Source organism: Meles meles, chromosome 3 (assembly GCF_922984935.1).
Source record: "Meles meles chromosome 3, mMelMel3.1 paternal haplotype, whole genome shotgun sequence".
In the NCBI taxonomy this organism is placed as follows: Eukaryota; Metazoa; Chordata; class Mammalia; order Carnivora; family Mustelidae; genus Meles; species Meles meles.
This window is the reverse complement of record NC_060068.1, coordinates 107,291,614-107,316,629: the sequence shown is the minus strand read 5'-3', so window position 1 is coordinate 107,316,629 and position 25,016 is coordinate 107,291,614. Positions and strand designations below refer to the sequence as shown.

Genomic DNA, 25,016 nt, shown 5'->3' with positions numbered 1-25,016 from the left:
GATCCCTTCCTCATACTTAGAAGTGGAGGTGCTTCAAACATTTTCCTCCTCAGGCCACCAGGAATACCTGTTTGGCAGGGATAAGTATGTGGGGGTGGGACAGAGGAGCAGAGTATTCCCCTCAGTCATCTGCACCTAATGTGGAAACAGCTTTCCTCTCCTTTCCCCTCCGCCCTTCTGAGTCTGAGCTCAAGGGCTCAGGGAGAAGGCCAGGTACCTTCCCTGTGGGCAGAGGCAGGATCGGGTGGTGGAGGCCGCACGCTCTAGAAGCTGCATTAAAGAATACCGCAGTGCCCTCTGCTGGGAGGCACACGTAAGGCACTCCAGAAGAGCCCTGGCCCCCCCTTGCAGACATCAATCCAGCCACAGCCCTTCTTCCCTCCTGCTCACTTAAAAAAGGTCTCCATGCTCCAGAACTCAAGAAGAGGTCACTTTGGTCTCTATTCTGTCTCAGCCAGGCTTCAGAGCTCTTTGTCCTTTTCTTTTCTTTCTTTCTTTTTTTTTTTTTTTTGAAGATTTTATTTATTTGACACACAGAGAGAAAAATCCCAAGTAGGCAGAGAGAGAGGGGGAAGCGAGATTTCACTGAGCAGAGAGCCCGATGCGGGACTCGATCCCAGGACCCTGAGATCATGACCTGAGCTGAAGGCAGTGGCTTAACCCACTGAGCCACTCAGGAGCCCCCTCTTGTTTGCTACTTTTCTATCCTTTTATTCCCTACCTTTAGACAGCACATATCTCTACTTCCAACTATCCCAAGTCCTAAACTCATCTCTGTGAGATAGGAAATGAAGTCAAGGAAAGAGATGGGAAATGGGAAAAGTCAAAATTCCATTGAGGTTGTAGATAAGGATTTTTTTTTTTTTTTAAAGATTTTATCTATTCATTTGACAGAGAGAGAGAGAGATTACAAGTAAGCAGAGAGGCAGGGGGAAGCAGGCTCTACTCCAAGCCAAGAGCCCAATGTGGGGCTCAATCCCAGGACCCTGAAATCATGACCTGAGCTAAAGGTAGAGGCTTAACCCACTGAGCCACCCAGGCAACCCTAGATAAGGAATATTTTTAAGCCAAACTCAGACCTATAACCTGCTTTAGAGATGTTAATCACTATGGTTTTCTGAACCTAGTTATCACAGAGTGCTGAGTGTGGAACACTTTTAGGTAACTCATACTTGGAATGGTCTAGGAAAGGAAAGCTGGGATATTGCTAAAGAAGGCAATTTAAAAGGTTTTCCTTAAGGGGTGCCTGGGTGCCTCAGTTGGTTAAGTGAGCCCTACCTCGGGCTCTGCACTGGGCAGTGAGATTCTCTCTCTCCCCTTCTCCCTCTGCCTCTTCCCCCTACCTCACCCCACCCCACCCCTGCTTAAAAAAACAAAACAAAACAAGTTTTCCTTACTTCCAGAACAGTGGTTCTCAAGCCTCAGCATGCATCAGAATCACCTAAAAGGGAATTTTTTTTTTTTTTTTTTTTAAAGACAGAGAGAGACAGATCAAGAAACAGGATCTTTTTTTTTTTTTTTTTTAATTTATTCATTTGACACACAGAGATCACAAGTAGGCAGAAAGGCAGGCAGAGAGAGAGGGGGAAGCAAGCTCCCCGCTGAGCAGAGCGCCTGATGCGGGGCTCGATCCCAGAACCCAGGGATCATGACCCGAGCCGAAGGGAGAGGCTTTAACCCACTAAGCCACCCAGGCGCCCCAAAGGGAAAAATTTTTAAACCCATAATTCTGAGGCCTCAGAGGTCTTGCTTTAGTAGGTCTGCTGTAAGGCCTGAAAATTTACATTTCAAACAAATTCAGATAATGCCTATGGTCCAGGGCCCAAATTTGAGAACAAATGGTCTAGAGAAAAGCACCTTAGCCTCAGCTACATATCAAGATTGTTACACCTTTGTCTAAAGGAGATGAATTTGACGATCTCTTCCTTATAAAGATTTTCTAGGAGTAGACAGGGTTCACAATCAAATTTCTCATTCTGCAGTGTTTATTTTCCCATTTAAGAAAAAGGGAGAGAAGGAAACACAGAAGGCAAGTACAGAGAAAAAAGCTGGACAACTCTGTTGAAACAGGCAGAAGCCCAGGGAAAGAGCAGGCCAGCTTGTGAGAAGAAGAGTCTAAACGAAAGAGAACGCAAACACTTCCTGAAGCAACACAAATCTCCACGTAACTCAAGGCCACACCCTTCTACAGCCGGCTCCAGGACTCAGTCACCACCCAGCAGCTCTGCTAAAACCAACCCCCAGGCCTGGAATTTCATTAGCTTTGCAGCTTGTTGGCTTGCAGACATCTTCTGACAATCCTGGGTTTAGCCATATACAACATGGCTTCTTTCTGCTCAGCGTTTCTACTGTGTCTTTTTTTTTTTTTTTTTAAAGATTTTATTTATTTATTTGACAGATAGAGATCACAAGTAGGGAGAGAGGCAGGCAGAGAGAGAGAGAGAGAGAGGAGGAAGCAGGCTCCCTGCCAAGCAGAGAGCCCGATGTGGGGCTCGATCCCAGGACCCTGGGATCATGACCTGAGCCGAAGGCAGAGGCTTTAACCCACTGAGCCACCCAGGCGCCCCTCTACTATGTCTTATGGTGACTCCTAGACAGCCAATCACTGATCCACTATCATGGGTTCACATCCTTCACCAGTAAGGCGATCTGCTCCTGCAGCTGCCGCTCTCCTTCCCATGCTTTGCTCTGGCTTCGACACCTCAGCAGCTCAGCCTTATGGTCTTGATGATGCATAGGGCAGTAGCTCTGTGGTTCACACAGCTCCTGAAAGATAGGGGAGAAAGTAAGGGATACTCTAGTCTCCAGAACTTTACTAGGTTTAATAGAGATGCTGCTGGTGGTAGCTAAGAAGGAGCAGGAGTTTGTTCTCAGAGGGCTTTGCAGGCCCTGGAAGTTGCATGCTCAAGTTGGCTCCCCCAAGCCTGAGTTCTCCTGTTGCCCCATGTGCCCCATTCTTTACCATATATTCTGGAAAGAAGTCTCTGTAGCCCCCCTTGAGGATATATAGTTCTGGATAGTACAATGCAGGATACTGGTTCAGAGCCCTGTCCTCTTGTCTCAGAGAGCGGCACCTTTAGAGAAAACCCAGAGGTGGGTGGGGTGGAAAGAAGCAAGGTCAGGATTCCACGTCTCATTCACTGGGGAGGGGAAGGAGGAATTGACTACGGGTAACCCAAAAGGACCTCCAGATCTCACTGTCTGCAAAACAAGATTCAAGCAAGTCACTCTTTCTCCTCTTCATTCCCAATCCTTTTTCCTTCACTGCTCCAAACTTTTAAATTTTAGAAACCTTTCTTTCTACCCCCTTAACTTTAAACTACAATGGAAAGAATGCATTCATTCATTCCAATCTCTGTCTGAACTGGTCTGGGAAGTCTCCCTGGTTTTAAGTCCCAATTCAAGGTCCATTTCTAAACACCCACCCTACCCCATGTACACACTCACATTCGGGGACCCCTTTCTGAGGAGAATTCACAGTGGAACACGATGATTATTCTTTTCTGGGTGTTGAGAGGGACAATGGGCTTCTTCAGAAAGAAGTTATACAGTTCTTCCTGACTGTACAAGTTTAAGGCTTCCTGTAGAAAAATTTCAGTATTTCATTAACGGCCTGTGGATAGTTCCAATACTTAGAAATAATTGGGATACCATCTTGGGATATTTGGGCCAGGAAGTCTAGACTGTAAGCACTTTCAGGGCACAAGATCTAATTATATCTCTGTCTATCCCCAAAGTCTAGCATAGAGCTTGGCATGTAGTAGTACAATAAATGTTTGTAGTAGTACAATAAATGTTTGTACATCGGACCGCCCCCCTCCAATGTGTAGGAATCATTGTGAAGAATGTCTATCAGTGTCTGCAAGATTCTTCTCCATCCTTAGATTAATATTTTATTTCCAAGTAGGAGCTCTTGACTCCAATAGAATAAAGGGAGATTGGTCTAGGAAGGAAAGGGAAAGTAAATTGCTCAAGGTTTACAGAATTAGAACAAGAATAAGGACTTGCAGCCTTGATGTGCTCCAAAAGTAGAAGCTCTGCCCTGGTTCTGGAGTTCATAGGACCTATGTCCATAGACTCTATTCATTAAAGAGCTACCTCCAGTCCCTCCCCACTAATGTAACCTTACCCGGATGTGTCCTCCCAGGTACTCATAAGGATAGCGGCAATCGATGATATAAAACTTCTCAATCAAGCTCTGGAACTTCCCTGACAGCAAGGCAGCCATCTACACAGAAATGATGATTGAACACCCTGTTCCCTATCACTCCGGGAGACAAGAGTCAATCACATAGTTCCTGATTTGCACTCCCTTTAGTCACCCAGTATTCCACCGGATGCCCAATCTCCAAAGGTCACCTATATTTGAAATGAGGCAATGGTTCATCCCTACTGCTCATTCAAAAGGATAAAATACGAAATGGTCTTTTTGGAGCACCAAAGTAGCTGGTATTGCCAAGACATCAGCGAAAAACATATTCAAGGCAGGCACTCATCTGGAGGCAGGTGTGGCTGGAATCAGCCTCTCAGAAGACACCAAAGGGCTTCTGCAGTAGTACAGGTAGCAGGGAGCGATTCTGACTTTCCAAGACGAAATGGGAAATGGTTCCATCGTAAAGGAAGCAAGCAAGTCTTTCAGAAAAGGATATGGAAGAAAAGGGTTGATATCCTTAAGATACTTGTAGGAGTGCAAATTGATTCAACCTTTCTGCAGGGAACTTTGTAAATGTAAATGTATTTACACTTTGAGTCAGCAACTTCTTTCCCAACATCTTTAGTGAAAAGAAAAGTACACAAAGACATGGCACAATATTCATCTCAGCCATTATTTTAGTTATCAAATAACTTAAATATTAGCTTAAATTATCACATAATTTAAAAAGTTACAAATAACTACTCAAAAATGGGGGTTAAATTATACATGCCAATATATATATAGCCATTAGAAGGATAATATAGATTTGCTTTACTGAGGTAGAAACATGTTTACAATGTTTTGCTACCCTTCAACACTACATGTTCATTATGATCCTATTTTTATCAAATATATTCCAGAATAAAATCTGGAAGGCCATAAGGAAACTATTACTAGTGGTTCTCTCTGGTGGTGAGATTATGGGTAGGGTGACCAAATAATTATTACAAACTAGGACACTTTTTTTAAAAATTTATTTTTCAAAAAATTTTTTTAAAAGATTTTATTTATTTATTTGACAGACAGAGATCACAAGTAGGCAGAAAGGCAGGCAGAGAGAGAGGAGGAAGCAGGCTCCCTGCCAAACAGAGAGCCCGATGCCGGACTCGATCTCAGGACCCCGAGATCATGACCTGAGCCAAAGGCAGAGGCTTAACCCACTGAGCCACCCAGGCGCCCCAAACTAGGACACTTTTGAGAGTGAAAGAAAATACTATTAATAATTATCATGCACTGAGGGGTGCCTGGGTGGCTCAGTTGACTGAGCGACTGCCTTCGGCTCAGGTCATGATCCTAGAGTCCTGGGATCAAGTCCCGCATCGGGCTCCCTGCTCCGGAGTCTGCTTCGCCCGCTGACCTCTCTCCTTGTGCTCTCTCTCCCTCTCTCAAATAAATAAATAAAATCATTTAAAAAAATTTTTTTTAAATAATAATAATAATTATCATGCACTGAAAGGTGTCAATGGGATTGTAACGCCTAAATCAGGATGTAAGTTTGCCCAAACTGAGTGATTTTAACTTTTTTCCTTCCTTCCCTTCTTTCCTTGCTTGCTTCCATAACAATTATCTATCATTTGTTTAATTAAAAACAAAAGCAAAAGAATGGGATAAATGGGAATTCTTTAACACAGCTTCAAGTTGAATGAGAAGCCTATGTGAGTGAATATAGTGAAATACAATGGAAGTGGGGATTTTAGGGACAGAACAGACCAGATGGTAGCTTATATAAGCAGTTACCATCTCCAGAAATCTGCTTACTGTTTCTGGGCTGACGTACTTCAGATCTTGGTGTCTCCCTGACACGGTTGGCAGCGCATATACCTAGAAATACCCAAGAACTGAAATAAGAGCAAGTTTTCTAAACCTCAATTTGAGATCAAAGACCTATATATTTTCCTTCTTTCCAAATGACCTTTAAAACTCCACATGTGGGGCACCCGGGTTGAGTTTTTGACTCTTGATTTCAGCTCAGGTCATGATGTCAGGATTCTGAGATTGAGCCCCAATATAGGCTCTGCACTGGGCTTGGAGCCTGCTTAAGATTCTCCCTCTCCCTCTCCCTCTGCCACCACCCTAGCCCCTGCACGTGTGTGCGCTCTCTCTCTCTCTCTCTCTCTCGCTCTCAAATAAATAAATAAATAAATAAAACCCCAGATGCCTTCAAAAGAATCAGTAGTCTCTATAATGTACATATGCAGCAATTCCATTTCTATGAAGTGATTCTAAGGAATGAATTAAGGACTCACACAAAGTTTTAGATTTAGCTACCAAAAAAAAAAAATATTTAGCTACAAATATGCCCATCTTGGTATACTTCATAAGGAAAAATTATACAAGTAAATATCCTACAAGAAATTATGAGCAAGGGTGCCTGGCTGGCTCAGTTGGTAAAGCATGCAACTCTTGATTGTGGAGTTTTGAGTTCAAGCCCCTTATGGGTGTGGAGATTAACTTAAATATTTTTTTTTTAAATGTAATTAGAAAAAAATATGAGAAACAAACTGAGGGTTATGGTGGGGGGGATGGGTAAGCCTGGTGGTGGGTATTAAGGAGGGCACATATTGCATGGAGCACTGGGTGTGGTGCATAAACAATGAATCTTGGAACATGAAAAAAAATAAAATTAAGATGTTAAAAAAATAAAAATAAAAAAATTATGGGCAGCCAAAAAAATGAAATACTGTACTATTAAAAATACAAAATGATGAAGCTGAACTGTTTATTGACATGAAAAGATATTCCTGATACACTAAATGATGAGGAAAAAAACCCAGTGGATCACAAAACAGTATAAATTATTTTTTGTGAAAGAACAAAAAAATGTATTTGGGTATGTGCAAGTGTTTGTGAAAACACATAGAAAAAAGTCTGGAGGAATATGTACCAAAATGTTAGAAGCAATTATATATATATATATATATATATATAATTTTTAAAACTTCTATATATTTGTTTGAGAGAGAGTAAGCCAGAAAGAGAGAGAAGGAGAGAGAAGGAGAAAAGGCAGAGGGAAAAGCAGACTCCCTGCTGAGCAGGGAGCCCCATGGGGGACACAATCCCAGGACTCTGGGATCATGACCCAAGGCCAAGGCATATGCTCAACTGAGCTACCCAGCTGCCCCCAAAGAAATAATATTTTTATAAGACTTGAGGTATATTTCATTTTCTACTTTTTCTGTAATGACCAAGTATTATTTACATAATTTTAAAAGATATTTTTAAAAGGAAAAAAGTAAAACGCCTCATGCTTCCCCACTGCTCTGGATTTTCCCAGAATGAATAAGAAATACCTTCTCACTAGAAAGGCTTAGGGTCTAAATCTACCACCAGAGCATCTTCAGTTTATCATATAGTCCTTGGTGAGGATGCATAATTACACCTAGCGTCCTCTTTAAGCAAAGAAAAAAAGACTCAGACCCAAAATGACTCAATGGAATATATGATGAATATAACCAAACTCACCTTGGAGAAATCACCAATCAGAGAGCCCTGGTTAGAATCTTCCTCCAGCATCTGAATGACATTAATGTCACAGAGAGAAACTGTCTTCTTGAGACCTAAGCCCTGAGGATGACAAGAATCCCCCCACCGCCAATTTTCATGTTAAAGATTTAAAAAACAGGAGAGGGAAAGAGTGGAGACATTAAAAAATATGTACACTCTTTGAAAAAAAATGCAAAAAGATTTGGCTGTAAAAAAATCAGTATTCCAGCAGGTTTATAATAGAGAAAGATTACTAATAAATAAGAGTCTTGTTTAAGCAAATCATATTTCACACATTATATTACTATTATGCACTAAAAAGTTATATTGTAGATTAATTTCATTGTCACAAAAATAATTCATGATATTCTTTTTTTTTTTTTTTAAGATTTTATTTATTTATTTGACAGACAGAGATCACAAGTAGGCAGAGAGGCAGGCAGAGAGAGAGAGGAGGAAGCAGGCTCCCCACTGAGCAGAGAGCCCGATGCGGGACTCGATCCCAAGACCCTGGGATCACGACCTGAGCGGAAGGCAGAGGCTTTAACCCACTGAGCCACCCAGGTGCCCCAATTCACGATATTCTTAAAGTGAGAAAACTCATACTTTGTAATACCACTTTATTATTATTATTATTTTAGATTGTATTTATTTGAGGGATAATGAGAGAGAGAGAGCACGGCGGGGAGGGTGTAGGGTCAGAGGGAAAAGCAGACTCTCTGCTGAGCCGAGAGCCTGATGTGGGACTCAATCCTGGAATTCCAGGATCACGACCTGGGCAGAAGTTAATCGTTTAACTGACTTAACCATCCAGGTGTCCCATTCTGCCTTTTTTTTTTGATTCTATGTAATACCACTTCAATAAAGGAAAAAAAAAACTGCATCAAGGAGTCTCGAAGAATGTACACCACATTTTGACAATAATTGTCTCTGGCCTATGGGATTATGGGCATTTCACAACAGCTTCTTTTGTTTATGTATAACTTCTATACTATCATATGCTGATTTTATAAAATAGTATTCAGATTTTTTTTTTAAAGGAGGGGTAGGGAATGACAACTAAATTTTTCAAAAGTTGCCTCCTACCAAACCAGTGTGCTTCATGATGCTGTTTCTGTCAGAATACAGGTAAAACAGCAGTAAATATCCTTACCATTCCAGGTTTCCTTGTGTCCTCTCAAATCTTATAAAAGAAGGTTGGGAAGAAGTATGCCAACATTATTTTCAAAAGTATAATATAACAGCTATTTATTGTTAAATATTTTATATATGGGTACAATGTAAAAAAAGATAAGGAAAACATAAAGAACAAAGAAATAAAAGTAGAAGTAATGAGGAAAGAAGATGAGATATCCTAAAATAATCCTCATACCAAAAAAGCAGAGAATACAATGAGATAGAGGATTAAACAGATTCTCATCTTAAAAAGTTCTTACCTTCCTGGGCTCTTTTTGGTTAGAACAATACTCCTTTTTTTCTTTATCTGGTATTGGGTTGTTCTTGAATTTTACCACCTGCTTCAGTCTTGGCCTGTTCAAATTCTCTGGCAATGAAGGGGAGCGATACAAGGAGCTTCTGTTCAGAGATGCCTGTATGGGAATATCAACCCCATATGTTCTTACTCCTCTAAGTGTGCCAGTAGCATGAACATCTTCTGCAAACTTGTTAGAACTAAAGAATCCTAGATGTTGGGCCTCACCCCAGACCTACTGAATTAAAATCTGCATTTTAGCAAGCTACCCCAGTGATTTCTAGCAACCCTCAAGTTTGATAGGCAAAACCCTAGGTTAGCAACCATTCTTCCCCTCCTCATTAGCATCTTTCTTCTCAGAGTACATGATGTTCCATCTCCCCAAGATGTATTAAATCTAGCCAAACCAAATTCACCACCTAACCATCTTAAATGTACCAATTCTTGTAGAAGAAAGCAAATGCAAGCTCAGTTCCTCCAAGCAAGTGAAAATCAAACAAACCAACCTAGTACCAGTTTCTCTATGAGATCCTAAGACTGACAATCAAGATTTAAGGACCCCAACAAAAATGAAGATGACAAACCAAAAAGGTCAGCCTATGTAAAAAGTACTAGGGGCGCCTGGGTGGCTCAGTGGGTTAAGCCGCTGCCTTCGGCTCAGGTCATGGTCTCAGGGTCCTGGGATCGAGTCCCGCATCGGGCTCTCTGCTCCACAGGGAGCCTGCTTCCCCCTCTCTCTCTGTCTGCTGCTCTACTTGTGATCTCTCTCTCTTTGTGTCAAATAAATAAATAAAATATTTAAAAAAAAAAAAAAGTACTAAGCAGCAAGAATATGTGTCACTTTTGGGGGGTAGTAATTTCTTTGAGGGAGAGAGAAAAAAAATAACTCGGCTTTCTTATAAAGCGGGTTGTTAAAGGGAAAGAAAACATAGCAACATAGCAACATAGGGGCACCTGGGTGGCTCAGTGGGTTAAAGCCTCTGCCTTCCGCTCAGGTCATGATCCCGGGATCCTGGGATCGGGCCCCACATTGGGCTCTCTGCTCGGCGGGGAGCCTGCTTCCCCCTCTCTCTCTCTACCTGTCTCTCTGCCTACTTGTGATCTCTGCCTGTAAAATAAATAAATAAAATCTTAAAAAAAAAAAAATAGCAACATAAGCATCATGCAAGGGAAGAGGGAACACCAGAATCTAGTATCAGGATGACCATTACAGGGTTGATACTATGAAGCCCATCAAGAAAAAAATGAATTAAATACCATGAGGAACTGGCCTTGGAAGTTACTAACTCAGACTAAAGTACAAGAAGATGGACTACTGTCTCCTTGAAAACCACGATTTTAGTGTTATAACCAGAAGCAGGGAGATGTATTAAATGACTTCTTATAACAACTTTCAATTAATCTAAGATCATTTTTAAATTTTAATTTTAGTAATCTCTATATCCAACGTGGGGCTTGAGCTCATGACCCCAAGATCAAGAGTCCCATGCTCTATTGACTGAGCCAGCCAGAGACCCTTCAACTAATCTAAGATTCTTACCCTCTGTTCCCAGATACCCTCTGCCCAATATGAAAGCCAGAAGTTCCTACTTTATACACTCACCTCACTAACAACTATGGATTGATTTAGAAGGGGGGCTAGATAATAAGAGAACCATAACTAGAAAATAAGTTGATGGTCAATGGTTTCTGGGAGGATAAAATAAAAACATCAATATTTTACTTTATAATAACTATATCTATTACAGTGTTTGTCACATCCGTGGTCCCATCTAAGGGAAACTCCATTGTTCCCGTTACCAGCTGAAGGTACAGTTCACATTTTACGAACCAGTATTTTACATCTACCTGTCCCCTTGGATCCCTGGGAGTCAACACCCTATATCCCCACAAACCTACCCAGAGCCACTGACCAGCCCATAGTGCTATTTGTTGTTGTTTTTTAAAGATTTTATTCGACAGACAGAGATCACAAGTAGGCAGAGAGGCAGGCATAGAGAGAGGGGGAAGCAGGCTCCCTGCTGAGCAGAAAGCATGATGCGGGGCTCGATCCCAGGACCCTGGGATCATAAGCCTAAGGCAGAGGCTTTAACCCACTGAACCACCAAGGCGCCCCCCATAGTGCTGTTTTGACACATCCATTTAGTGGCCTAGAACATGTAAAAATAATCTGGGCCAATTAGGTTCCCTTTCCTGGGAGTCAAACTTAGAAAATGGCAAAATAATTGGGCAGCAACAGAGGCCAAAGCTTGAAAGGAAAAGCCAAAAGATACAGTCAAAGCCATGAGGCCAATGATGAATGCATGGATGAACCAAAGTTACAATGCAGAAGAGATGTGGTAAAAGATTCAGGAATGGGGTACCTAGACTTCTTGACAGACTTCCCTTCATATAACTTCAATTCTGCCCTGAGAAGAATGCAGGAAGAAGCCAGATCAGAATTTCAAATTTAAGGGCCTTAGTGCAACCTTTGTTTCTTTTAACCAAAAAAGCCTCTCTAGAACACACCAAATTATTAAGTTAAGGGCTTATTGTATTTTATTATTTTTTAAAAGATTTATTTATTATTTTAGCGGTGGGAGGGTCAGAGGAAAAGGGAGAGAGAGGATCACAAGCATACTCCCCACTGAGTGCAGAGCCGGATACGGGGCTCAAGATGCTGGGCTGGATCTCATTACCCTGAGATTATAACCTGAGCCAAAACCAAGAGTCAGACACTCAACCAGCTGAGCCATCCAGGCTCCTCTAAAGGCTCACTGTTAAGAGTTTAGAATGAATTAGCTACTAAGAGAAATATTTCCATTTTTTTGTTTTATATCTAAGAAATCTTTACCTAACCCAAGTTCACAGAAATTGTCTCTTATGTTTTTTCCTTCAGATGTTTTATAGTTTGAAAATTCATATTCAGGTCTACTATCCATATTGTACTAATTTCTACATAAGGTATAAGGTATGGATTGAGGTTTTGTCTTTCATCTAGATTTTCAATTGCTCCAGCACAATTTGTTGAAAAGACTGTTTTCTCCATTTAATTTCTTTATATCTTGGTCTAATTATCAATTGACAATATATGCATGACTCTATTTCTCAAATCTCTATTCTCTTGCATCAACACTTTAGTTTTCTGGTAGCTATTATTATCATGGTGATAATAAAGCTAATAAACATCTTCTTGAGTTTCATATGGTTTAAAGGCAAGAATCCCAAAATAAATGATAGGAGAAAACTACTTAACAAACAGTCACTACTGTTCTGACAGATTCTTTCCAAAACATTTATATAAAAACAAATGGAAACTTACTGCAAAGAGCATACATGTTTGGTCATGAAGGGATGATGACAGTGAGCGTACTGTAGCTATGTCTAGTCACAAGTTTCCCAGTTCTCAGAAGCAGGGGTGGGGGGAACCCAGGACCAGCTGGCTTAGATTCCATTCAACATTTAACTTTCCTTTTCCTCCAACATCTCAGAGACTTTCTTTCTTTAAGGAATCAATGAACACTTTCAATATCTGGGAGTTTTAAGCATTGAAAAGACCAGGAAGAAGAAAAGGAAACTTGCTAAGCTTGATTCTATCTACAGATTTTTATAAAAAGGTGTAAATGAATAATCACTGTTTTGTAAACTGAAGAGGTATCACCATTTCCTCATAGCCTACACGTTGTTCAATTTACACAGACTTGCTTCTGTTTGTACTACTCTACTGTTCTTGTCAAGATTCTCAACAATCTTCATGTCACCGTATCTGACACTCACTTTTTTAGATATCTATCTTTCTGAACTTCATAGTGGCTTCCACTGGGTTGGCTATGACCATCTTCCTTGGCTTCAATGGCACCTCCTAGTTTAGTTTAATGCTAGTACAGGCAATCCCTAAGCTAAAAGAACCATGATGTTTCTACCTCTCTGTTGCTCCTTTTCAGTCTTCTTTGTTGGGCCTCCTCACCTACCAAAACTTTAACAGATGTTGGATTCATCAGGGTTAGGTCCTGGTCCTTTTTTATCCTTCACTTATGCCTTATATGACTTTTTCTACCTGTGAGTTCAAATTTTCCCTCTATACAGATGACTCTCAAATATCTGTTTCCAGGGGCGCCTGGGTGGCTCAGTGGATTACGCTGCTGCCTTCGGCTCAGGTCATGATCTCAGGGTCCTAGGATTGAGCCCCACATCGGGCTCTCTGCTCCGCGGGGAGCCTGCTTCCTCCTCTCCCTCTGCCTCCCTCTCTGCCTACTTGTGATCTCTCTCTCTGTCAAATAACTAATAAATAAAATCTTTAAAAAAAAATCTGTTTCCAATCAAAACTTCTGCTCTCATTTCCAGATTTCCATAGCCACATACTTGCTTGATAATTTCTGAGTACCTACTAGATGATAGAGCAGTGAATAAGGGAGTGGAAAAAATAAATAAATGTACTATGTGTTTTTAGGTAGCAGCATGTTTTACAGGTAAAAAAATAAAGGAGAATCAAAAGACAGGAAATAAATTTGGGTTGGAAAACTTGTCAGGAAAGGCCTTCCCGATAAAATGACATATGTGGAGAAATGAAACTAAATTCTTCCTAGGGGAAGAATGTTCCAGGCTGAAGGAATAACAAATGCAAAGGCACTGGTGAGACTAGCAAGGCCAGTAATGGTCACATTTGGTATAGTACCATTTTTAGAAACCTCAAAAACTAACTGAAGCAATACCATAAACCAACTAGACCTAACAGACATCAACAGAACACTGTACCCAAATAGAATGTACATCCTTCTCAAATATACATGAAATATTCTCCAAGATAGACCATATGCACTAAGTCATAAACAAGCCTCAATAAATTTTGAAGGACTGAAATCATACAAAGTAAGTTCTCTGACCATCAGAAATTAAAAACAGAAAAACATGTGGAAAATTCGGTTAAGTGGAAATTAAACAACACACTCCTAAATACCCACTGGGTCAACAAAGATCTCAAGGGAAATTAGAAAATACTTTTGGATAAATAAAAATGAAGACATGACACACCAAAATTCATGTTACGATAAAGCTAAAGTAGTGTTTCATTGACAATTTATAACTGCAAAGGCCCATTATAGAAAAAAGAATGATCTCAAGACAATGACCTAACCTTCCATCAAAAAAGAAACTAAATCCAAAGCAAGCAAAATCAAGGAAATAAAGATTAAAGCAAAAACTTAATGAAGTAAAGAACAGAAAAAAGAGAAAACAACAGAACCAAAAGCTGATTCTCTGAAAAGATCAATAAAATTGATAAATTTTAGCTAGACTAACCATGAAGAAGAGAAGACTCAAATTACTGAAATTAGGAAAGAAAGAAGGAACATTATTAGCAATTTTTCAGAAATAAAAAGGATCATGGGGGATACTATGAACAACTATGTATTAATGAATAAGAAAACTCAGATTAAATGGGCAAATTCTTAAAATGACAAAAACCACTGACACTGACTCAAGAAGGAACAGAAAACCCGACTAGACCTATAAAAAGTAGAGATTGGATTAAGCCGCTGCCTTCGGCTCAGGTCATGATCTCGGGGTCCTGGGATAGAGCCCCACATCCGGCTCTCTGCTCCGCAGGGAGCCTGCTTCCTCCTCTCTCTCTGCCTGCCTCTCTGCCTACTTGTGATCTCTCTCCTGCCAAATAAATAAATAAAATCTTTAAAAAAAAAAAAAAAAGGAGAGATTGAATTAGTAATTTTAAAACTTCCCACAAAGAAAAGCCTAGGTCCCATTGGCTTTACTGGTGAAATTGGCCTAACATTTTAAAAGAACAAAAAACAGGGGCGCCTGAGTGGTTCAGTTGTTAAGCATCTGCCTTCAGCTCAGTTCATGATCCTAGGGTCCTAGGATCAAGCCCCACATCAGTCTTCCTGCTCAGCAGGAAGCCTGCTTTTCCCTCTCCCCTGGCTTGGGTTCACTCTCTTGCTGTCTCTCTCTCTCTATCAAATAAATAAAATCTCTAAAAAAACAAACAGGGGCACCTGGGTGGCTCAGTGGGTTAAGCCGCTGCCTTCGGCTCAGGTCATGATCTCAGGGTCCTGGGATCGAGTCCCGCATCGGGCTCTCTGCTCGGTGGCGAGCCTGCTTCCCTCTCTCTCTGCCTGCCTCTCTGTCTACTTGTGATCTCTGTCTGTCAAATAAATAAATAAAATCTTAAAAAAATAAAATAAAATAAAATAAATCAAAAAACAAACAAAAAAACAAAAAACCCCACACCAATTCTACAGAATTTTCCCAGAAAATTTAAAAAGAAAGAATTGTTTCTAATGATGAAAGACATTACAAGAAAAACAAAACACTAAAGATCAATATCTCTCATGAACAGAAATATAAAAATCCTCAATAATATTTCAGTAAATCAAATCCAACAACATATAAAAAGGAAAATACATCATAACCAAACAATGTTATCACAGGAATGCGAGGTTGTTTTAACATTCTAAGATCAATGTAATTAGCCACATTAATAGGTTAAAAAAATAAAACTCACATGATCATCTCAATAGATGCAGAAAAGGAATCTGGAAAAATCTATTACCTGTTTCTACTAAAATCTCTTAGCAAACTGAGAATAGAAAGGAACTTCTTCAGCCTGACAAAGGGCATCTCAAGGAAGCTATCACTAGAGGTGCATGGGTGGCTCAGTTGGTTAAGCAGCTGACTCAACCTCAGCTCAGGTTTTCATCTCAGGGTTATGAATTTGAGCCCTATGTTGGGCTCCATGCTGGTTGTGGAGTCTACTTTGGGGGCGGGGGAAGAGGGGTACCTGGGTGGATTAGTTGGTTGAGCATCTGGCTCTTGGTTTTGGCTCAGGTCATGATCTCACGTTTGTGAGATCAGGTCCATGATCTCACGATTGTGAGATCAGGTCCTGTGTGGGGCTCCCTGCTTTAGCACAGAGTCTCCTTGAAATTTTTTTTTTTAAGATTTTTATTTATTGGGGCGCCTGGGTGGCTCAGTGGGTTAAGCCGCTGCCTTCGGCTCAGGTCATGATCTCAGGGTCCTGGGATCGAGCCCCGCATCGGGCTTTCTGCTCGGCAGGGAGCCTGCTTCCCTCTCTCTCTCTCTCTCTCTGCCTGCCTCTCTGCCTACTTGTGATCTCTCTCTGTCAAATAAATAAATAAAATATTTTTAAAAAAAAAAGATTTTTATTTATTTATTTGTCAGAAAGAAAGAGAGCACAAGCAGGAAAAGTGGCAGGCAGAGGGAGAAGCAGGCTCCCCAGTGAGCAAGGAGCCCAAACTGGGACTCAATCCCAGAATTCTGGGATCATGACCTGAGCCAAAGGCAGATGCTTAACTGACTGAGCCACCCAGGTGTCCCATCTCTTTGAGATTCTTTCCCTCTTCCCTTCCTCTGCTCCTCCCTCTACTTGTGCTCTTTTGCTTTCTTTCTCTCTCTCAAATAAATAAAATCTTTAAAAAAGAAACCCTCATAACTAACATCATACTCAATGGAGAAAAACTGGATGCTTTTCCCGAAAGATCAGGTACAAGGCAAAGTGTTCTCAATAAGTTTTAAGATTGCAAGTGAGTCCTGATACCAAAGAACTGGAGAAGTACTAATCTAAGAAATTAATCCAGGAGGGAGAAAAAGAGAGCCGATTCCTGCAGGAGCAGACAAGAGGAGATGTTTCCATGTAACTCAGGGGTTTTGCAAAATGTTTACAATGACCTACTGGGCCCTGCATGACTTGTCCTGCTACCTACTCTCTAGCCTCAAATACCACTGTGCACCTGCTTACTTTGCTCCAGCCACTCTGGCCTTCTTGCTGTTCCATGGAACATGCCTAGCACACCCCCACTTCAGAACCATTACATTTGATCTTTCTTCTGTCTAGAAAAATTCATCCCTTCTTATTAACTGCTTATTTGGCTGCCTCACTGCTTCAGGTGTCTGCTCAAAGATCTGTGAGGTCTTCTCTAATCTACGCAACCTATCAAAAATAGCTCCCCCTCTACTCCAGCTCAATCCAGGTACTCCCTATTCTCTTTACCCTGCTTTTTTACAGTAGTATTTTACCATCTGTCATATTATAAATGCATTTGTTTCTTTATCTGTTTCCTCCTGACTAAGATGCAAGCTCTACAAGAGAACAAACTTTACTGTGTTATTGTGTTCGGTACTGTATCTCCAGCATTACCGGTACTGTATCTCCAGCATTACCGAATGAAGGAATGATTGAATGAATGAATGAAGAGGAGGAAGTACAGAGGGGGAGGGAGCTTCAGATAGGAGGAGGGATACTTATGCAGTATAACAAGAGGGATGGCAGTTATATGGATATGAGAGCAGACAGGATGCTGTATATGGTGAGAGAAGGTAGTTTTCTTCTAACTGCGTATGTTTTCCCTTTGAAATAAAAACACTTGGAACTTAACATGTCTAAACTCATCCATGATCCTATCCTTCTTTTATAGTCTGTCTGTTCTGTATCCAAAACACTTCTGAATTCATCCATTTCTGTCTCTGTAGCCACCACCGCAGCCCAGGCTACAATCAACTCTTCCTCAGACTACCGTAATAGCTTTCCATCCTACTCTTACCTGCTTCCAACATCCCCCCTCCTTCAAACTCTTAATCCTCTCTACTCTTCTTTATCCAGCAACAAGAGTGGTCTTCATAAAACACACCAGGTCTTATTATTCCTCTACTGAATATCCTCTAATGGCTTCCCAATGCACTTAGAATAAGATCCACATACTCACCATAGCCCCAAGGCCCTGCCTAATCTGTCTCCTGCTTACCTTTTCTGTCCTACCTCAGGCAACTCTCCCCCTCCCTCACAATGGCTTCTTAGTACCTTGTACACACCAAGATCTACTCAAACTTGGGACCTTTGCACCTACAATATTCTCTCCTCATGGAATGCTCTGGCTCTAGTCATGTCATGTATGGTTCCTGCACAACTAGAGTGACCAGCTCACCCAAATTTGTCTGGGACTTTCCCAGTTTAAGCACTAAAAGGCCCAGGTCATAGGAACCTCCTCAATGGCAAGCAAACTGGGACAATTTATCAATCTGTTCTCAACTAAATATTTCTTTCTCAAGGAGTCCTTTCCTATTTATTCCCATTTATGTATTTATTTTTAAGATTTTATTTATTTTTTCAGCGAGAGTGCACAAGCAGGGGGAGCAGCAGGCAGTACAAGCAGAGGGAGAAGCACGCTCCCCACTGAGCAAGGAGCCCAATGAGGGACTCAATCCAAGACCCTGGGATCATGACTTGAGCCAAAGGCAGACACTTAACCAACTGAGCCACCCAGGCGTCCCTATTTATTCCCATTTAAAGGCCTCCTTCTATTAGTGTTTATCTCAGTCCCCTTTTCGTTTCCTTCATTACACTTGGACAATTTGCAATGATTAAGTTATCTTGTCTCTTTTGGCAGTCATTTGCAATTTGGCTAAAGTTGGACATTTAGTACTATCTCAAATTTAATGGGGAGGCAGCTCTGCCTCCTGATAAGGAGGCCAAAGGGGGACAGATATTCCTTTTTCCATTCTCTTATAATCAACCAGATATTCCTGACTGGATTTTGAAGATTGAGGAATAACACAAAAGCACAGGGTTGGCTGAGTCTTTTTTATGGCTGTAGCACCACAGTGGAGAATTTAGTAGGTGGCAGCAAATGGTCCTGAGCAGTATGGTCCAGCAGCAGGTTGGATGACCTTCTGGGGCAGGGGGCTGGCAATGGTAACACTGAGTATCCAGCCAGTAGGTGGTGACATCCCAAGCACAAAGACCCCACAGCAGCGCTTGGCCTTACCCTATTTTCCAGCCTTCCTGGTAATTCTGAGTTCTTCAATACCCTCCAGAAAATCCCTTTTCTGCCTGAGGTAACTAGAAATCATTTTCTTTTATTTGCTACCAAGAACCTAACTAGAACATCTATTAATCTGTATACACTTTTGTTGTTGATGTCTCCTTGAGAAGAACATGAACTCCAAGAGGGCATAAACCTAGTCTGTATTGTTCATCATTGTATTACCGCTGCCAGTCAAGGGCCTGACACTTAACAGGTACTCAGTAAATATTTTTTAAATGAATACATTAGAAATCACTAAGGTTATACAAATCTCCTTGCTTTCTCAGGTATCTATTTCCATTTAGCATCAAAGAGATAAACCCAATAACAAAAATCCCTACTCTTTTTGTATTCTAAAATCTACTGCTCTGCATATTCCTCTACAGTATACCCTCAACTGAAAGTAATGCTGTAAGAGTCACAATGCATTAAAATGTGCAAATAAGGGGACTTAATATTTTTTAAACACCAAAAAGAACCCTCAAAAAATACCTCACAGCCAGAAGCTATTCTTCTATATAAACAAACAAAATTTCCAGATTATTTGCTAGGGTCAGTCTATTTTATTTATTTATTTATTTTTAAAAGATTTTATTTATTTATTTGACAGAGAGAGATCACAAGTAGGCAGAGAGGCAGGCAGAAGAGAGTGAGAGGGAAGCAGGCTCCCTGCCGAGCAGAGAGCCTGATGCGGGACTCGATCCCAGGACCCTGAGATCATGACCTGAGCCGAAGGCAGCAGCTTAAACCACTGAGCCACCCAGGCGCCCGGGTCAGTCTATTTTATTTTATTTTATTTTTTTTAAAGATTTTATTTATTTATTTGACAGACAGAGATCACAAGTAGGCAGAGAGGCAGGCAGAGAGAGTGAGAGGGAAGCAGGCTCCCTATGGAGCAGAGAGCCCGATGCGGGACTCGATCCCAGGACCCTGAGATCATGACCTGAGCCGAAGGCAGCGGCCCAAACCACTGAGCCACCCAGGCGCCCCCGGGTCAGTCTATTTTAAACCTACCTTTCTATACTGTATTATACAACTCCCCAGAATGATGTTTCTAAGATGAGGAAAGACCTTCATCAAGGAAAGATTCAATCATGTCCTCTGTACTGTACTTATTGTTTCATAGAAGAGATTAAATACATTAGATAAATTTTCAACAAGAAAACAGAAAATTTTCTTTTTAATCAACATTAAATCTAATTACTAGCTAATACTAGTTGAGACTCAACTGTATCAGCTACATTTTAGAAATATGAAGACTAACATATTTGTAAGAGCACAACTAAATGTTCACCTTACATTGCTTCCCCCACCCCCTCAGAAGGCCTAGCAATCTTTCCCCATGCTAACTATCCCTAAACTTGTTTTTCCACAGATCTACACTCCATCATCAGTGAGTCCTCAAAAAGGTTTGTTTCAGGAAGGTCACCATCAATTCTCCCAATATCCATCTTATCTCTTTCAAATTATACCTTAGTTCTGTTGTTTTCCCACAAATCCCTGACATTAAATCAAAACAGGATTTAATACTGTATTATACAGCAGGGTGCATCGAAATCACTTGGAGGGGCTGTTAAAACAGACTGCTGGGCCCCACCCTCAGTTTCTGATTCAGAAGGCTGGGTTAGGACCCAGTCATTTGCACTGCTGGGAAATTCCTACTTGATAATGATGGTGCTGCTCCAGGGACATACTTTTTAGAGGGTTCTAGATCTGACTTGCCATTATAGTAATACTAATGACACATGGTAATCTGCATTGGTTAAAACTCAAAAAAAATTAAAACTTCAGTTTCTCAGTGGCACAAGCCACATTTTAAATGATTAACAGTCATGTAGTGGTTACTGTATTGGACAGAAATAAAGCATTTCCATCATCTCAGAAAGTTTTACAGAACAGCAGTGTTCTAGATAATTGATTCACCACCCTTCCTAACACTTCAATCCATTCAAACTCTGGGTATTTGACCTTACCAATCCTATGCAAAAAGCAAATGGCAGGATGCCTGGGTGGCTCAGTCAGTTAAGCATTTGACTCCTGATTTTAGCTCAGGTCATGATAGTGATCTTGCAGTCCTGGGACTGAGCCCTGTGTCAGGTTCTGAGCTCAGTGCAGAGTCTGCTTGGAATTCTCTCTCCCTCTGCCCCTCCCATGCTTGCTCCCTCTTTCTCTTTCTCTCAAATAAATAAATAAATATATAAACAAACAAATAAAAGCAAATGTCATTATTACATGTTGCTGGGACAATTTTTACCTCCCAGGCATATTCAGTAAAAGACACCTGATACTGGTAAAAACACCAGCTCGGGAGTCAGGCTGATCTCTCAGCTTAAATCCAGACTCTACCAATGGCTAACTTTGTGACCTTTATTCCATGGTCTGATATTCTTCTCCTAAAATGTGATAATATTAAAGAAAAAACAAAAGGGAGAGAAGAAAAAAAAATAAAGGGGAATCATACTCCTATTTCAGGATTGACATGAAAATTAAAAGCAATGATGGATATAAACAGCTCAGCACACAGTACCCAGTATGAGCAGTCAATAAATGGAACCTACTCTTATTACCTGCCTCTCATTTTTCTTTTCCATTCTTGTCTTCCAAGACACTACTCAAAACACTAAAATCCAGACTACTTATTTCCCCACATGCATACTTCACGACTTCTTAAATACTTGCACCAAGCTTCTCCTGCACTCCACATTCCCTCTCAGTGAGCAGGGACAAACAAAACAAAACAAAACAACAACAACAACAACAACAACAACAAAATCCTGCAACCCTCTACTTCCTCTACCACCAAGAATTCAAACTTGTCACATCCTCAAACTAACTAAAATTTGGGCTAGCTCTCAAAGTTTCTAAACCAGAGGCGTCTTCCTCCTTGGCAACTTTGAACCACATTGTTGCTCTTACCTTACTGAGTCTACCCAGTGAGACATTTGGCTCCTTATCCAGGCTTTGTTTGATTCATCATCATCTACTTTTCCGCTACTTTTTTTTTTTTAATTTGTTAGAGAGAGCACAAGCAGGAGGAGCAGCAGGCAGAGGGAGAAGCAGGCTCCCTACTGAACAAGGAGCCCAATGTAGGACTCAATGCCAGGACCCTGGGATCATGACCTGAGCTGAAGGCAGATGTTTCACCAACTGAGCTACCCAGGTGTCCCATTCTTTACTACTTTCACAATCACTTCTGCTAACTCAACCCCATTTGACTTTTTTTTTTAAGATTTATTTATTTATTTATTTATTTTGAGAGAGAGAGAGAGAGACAGACAGAGTGAGAGAGAGCACGAGAGGGGAGGTCAGAGAGAGAAGCAGACGCCCCATGGAACTGGGAGCCCAATGTGGAACTTGATTCCAGGACTCTGGGACCATGACCTGAGCTGAAGGCAGTTGGCTTAACCAACTGAGCCACCCAGTTGCCCCCATTTGACGTTTTCATCTGCCAGTGGAAACCTCTAACATTCAATCATCTCTGGGGCTCCAAAATCTCTCATCTTGCTTCTAGGCAACAGCACATTATGCCATGCAGGTCTATCACATTAAACCCTACAAATGTCACTTTATTAGCTTTTTATGAGACTGACGCGCTACCTACTGCGCTAACGAGGCACCTTATTAGCTTTTTAATAATTCCTTTCTGAGGTTTCCAAAAGTTGATTATGACTTTCTCTAAATTCTTCAAGACTGTCACCTAACGCTCTTCCTCTGAGTCACAGATTACTGCAACTTTCACTTTGCTAAGGACATCAAGGCCATCAAGCATCCTTTCTCTACCAGTCTTTATAACTCCATGCATTTTGGACCTTATACAACAGTAATTAAGCACTTTTACTACACTACATTATAATAATTAAACATTAGTAATTGGCAAGTATTGTTCTAAATGCCTTATGTATAATTAACTCATTTAATCATCACAACAACGCTATGAAATAGTTATCAGAGCCTTTTCCTTTTTGCAGATTAAGGAAGTGAAGCATATGGGATGCCTGCATGGCTCAGTTAGTTAAGCATCTGTCTTCAGCTCAGGTCATGATCCCAGGGTCCTGGGATTGAGTCCTGCATTGGGCTCTTTGCTCACTGGGGAACCTGCTTCTCCCCCTGCCTGCCACTCCCTCTGTTCGTGCACGCACTCTCTCTCTCTCTCTCTCTCTCTCTGGCAAATAAATAAATAAATTTTTTTTTTTTGTTTTTAAAGATTTTATTTATTTTACAGACAGAAACAGCAAGAGAAGGAATACAAAAAGGGGGAGTGCTCAATGTCCAAAAGAGAACATATCTTACTCTCTTTGAATTCCTCCTTCTTTTCAAATTCATTGTAGTGTCAGCACTGCTCTAGTTACTCAAGTTAAAGTTAAAAGCAGCACCCTACTAAACTTCTAGGTCCTTTCTTTCTTTTCTTTTTTTTTAAAGATTTATTTATTCATTTATTTGACAGACAGAGAGAGAGAGAGAGAGAGAGAGAGATCACAAGTAGCCAGAGAGTCAGGCAGAGAGAGGGGGAAGAAGGCTCCCATGAGCAGAGAGCCCGATATGGGGCTTGATCCCAGGACCCTGAGACCATGACCTGAACTGAAGGCAGAGGCCTAATCCACTGAGTCACCCAGGCGCCCCCCCTTTTTTTTATTAAAGACTTTATTTATTTACTTGACAGACAGAGATCACAAGAAGGCAGAGAGACAGGCAGAGAGAGAAAGAGAGAGAGAGAGGAGGAAGCAGGATCCCCACAGAGCAGAGAGCCCAATGTGGGGCTTGATCCCAGGACCTTGGGATCATGACCTGAGCCAAAGGCAGAGGCTTTAACCCACTGAGCCACCCAGGCGCCCTCTAGGTCCTTTTTCATACCACTCTGTCATCCATAGCACTTTTTTTTTTTTAAATCCATAGCACTTTTGAGAATCTTGTCATTATCTCGGGTATTGGTTTGCTTACTTACATTGTCTATCTTTTATTTATTTATTTATTTATTTTAAGATTTTATTTCTTTATTTGACAGAGAGAACACAAGTAGGCAGAGAGCCAGGCAGAGAGAGAGGAGGAAGCAGGCTCCCTGCAGAGCAGAGAGCCCAATGCGGGGCTCGATGCCAGAACCCTGGGATCATGACCTGAGCCAAAAGCAGAGGCTTTAGCCCACTGAGCCACCCAGGCACCCCCATTGTCTATCTTTTAGACTAGAATAAATATAAATACGAGCTCCACGGAAGTTAGGAATCTTGACCATCTTAATCCAACTCTGTCCTCCGTTCTGGTATAGCACCTAACTCATATCAGTCTCATAATAAATATTTACCAATGTTGTTACAGCTTACATTTGTTTTTATTAACAATAAAGTATTATAAAGTGTTTAATACTTAATCATATTCACAACAATCCTACTGAGGAACTAGTTCTCATTATTATGTTCTCTGTTTTATAAATGAGAAACTGGGGTGCCTGTGTGGCTCGGTTGTTAAGCGTCTGCCTTCGACTCAGGTCATGATCCCAGGGTCCTGGGATCGAGCCCCACATCAGGCTCTCTGCTCAGCGGGAAGCGTGCTTCTCCCTCTCCTGCCTCTCTGCTTGTATTCCCTCTCTCACTGTCTCTCTCTGTCAAACAAATAAATGAAATCTTTAAAAAGAAAAAATGAGAAACTAAGCTTTATACTGGTTAAGTGTCTTTCTCATGCTCATAACACTAAATAAGAGAATGAGGACTAGAATCCAAGAGCTCAACTATATGACATTTGCCTATTTAACCAATAAATTTAAAAAACACACTCATGGGGCGCCTGGGTGGCTCAGTGGGTTGGAGCCTCTGCCTTCGGCTTGGGTCATGATTCCAGGGTCCTGGGATTGGGCCCCGCATCAGGCTCTCTGCTTAGCAGGGAGCCTGCTTCTTCCTCTCTCTCTCACTGCCTGCCTCTCTGCCTACTTATGATCTGTCTGTCAAATAAATAAATAAAATCTTTAAAAAAAAAAACAACACACGCACTCATACACATATTTGCTTCACAGAAATGAAGTTGATTTCGAAAAGCCAAATACCTCAGAATCTACCTTTGGCATATC

General features: G+C 41.0%; 1 protein-coding gene across 8 annotated transcripts in view; it reads right to left on the bottom strand.

Annotated features, from left to right (window-relative positions):
• Positions 1-1,626: 1,626 nt before the first annotated feature.
• Positions 1,627-25,016, bottom strand: part of CDC25C (cell division cycle 25C) — a 32,639-nt gene continuing 9,249 nt past the window's right edge. For 6 of the 8 annotated variants that reach the window (XM_046000342.1, XM_046000340.1, XM_046000341.1 and 3 more), the window contains 7 exons: positions 9,115-9,267; positions 7,658-7,759; positions 5,954-6,016; positions 4,130-4,228; positions 3,448-3,581; positions 2,963-3,074; positions 1,627-2,766 (listed from right to left, as the gene is read on the bottom strand). In XM_046000342.1, coding sequence (XP_045856298.1) covers positions 2,617-2,766; positions 2,963-3,074; positions 3,448-3,581; positions 4,130-4,228; positions 5,954-6,016; positions 7,658-7,759; positions 9,115-9,267 — 813 coding nt within the window. In that variant the 3' untranslated portion in view covers positions 1,627-2,616. The remainder of the gene's footprint in view (positions 2,767-2,962; positions 3,075-3,447; positions 3,582-4,129; positions 4,229-5,953; positions 6,017-7,657; positions 7,760-9,114; positions 9,268-25,016) is intronic. The other 2 variants (XM_046000343.1, XM_046000347.1) reach the window with 2 other exon arrangements.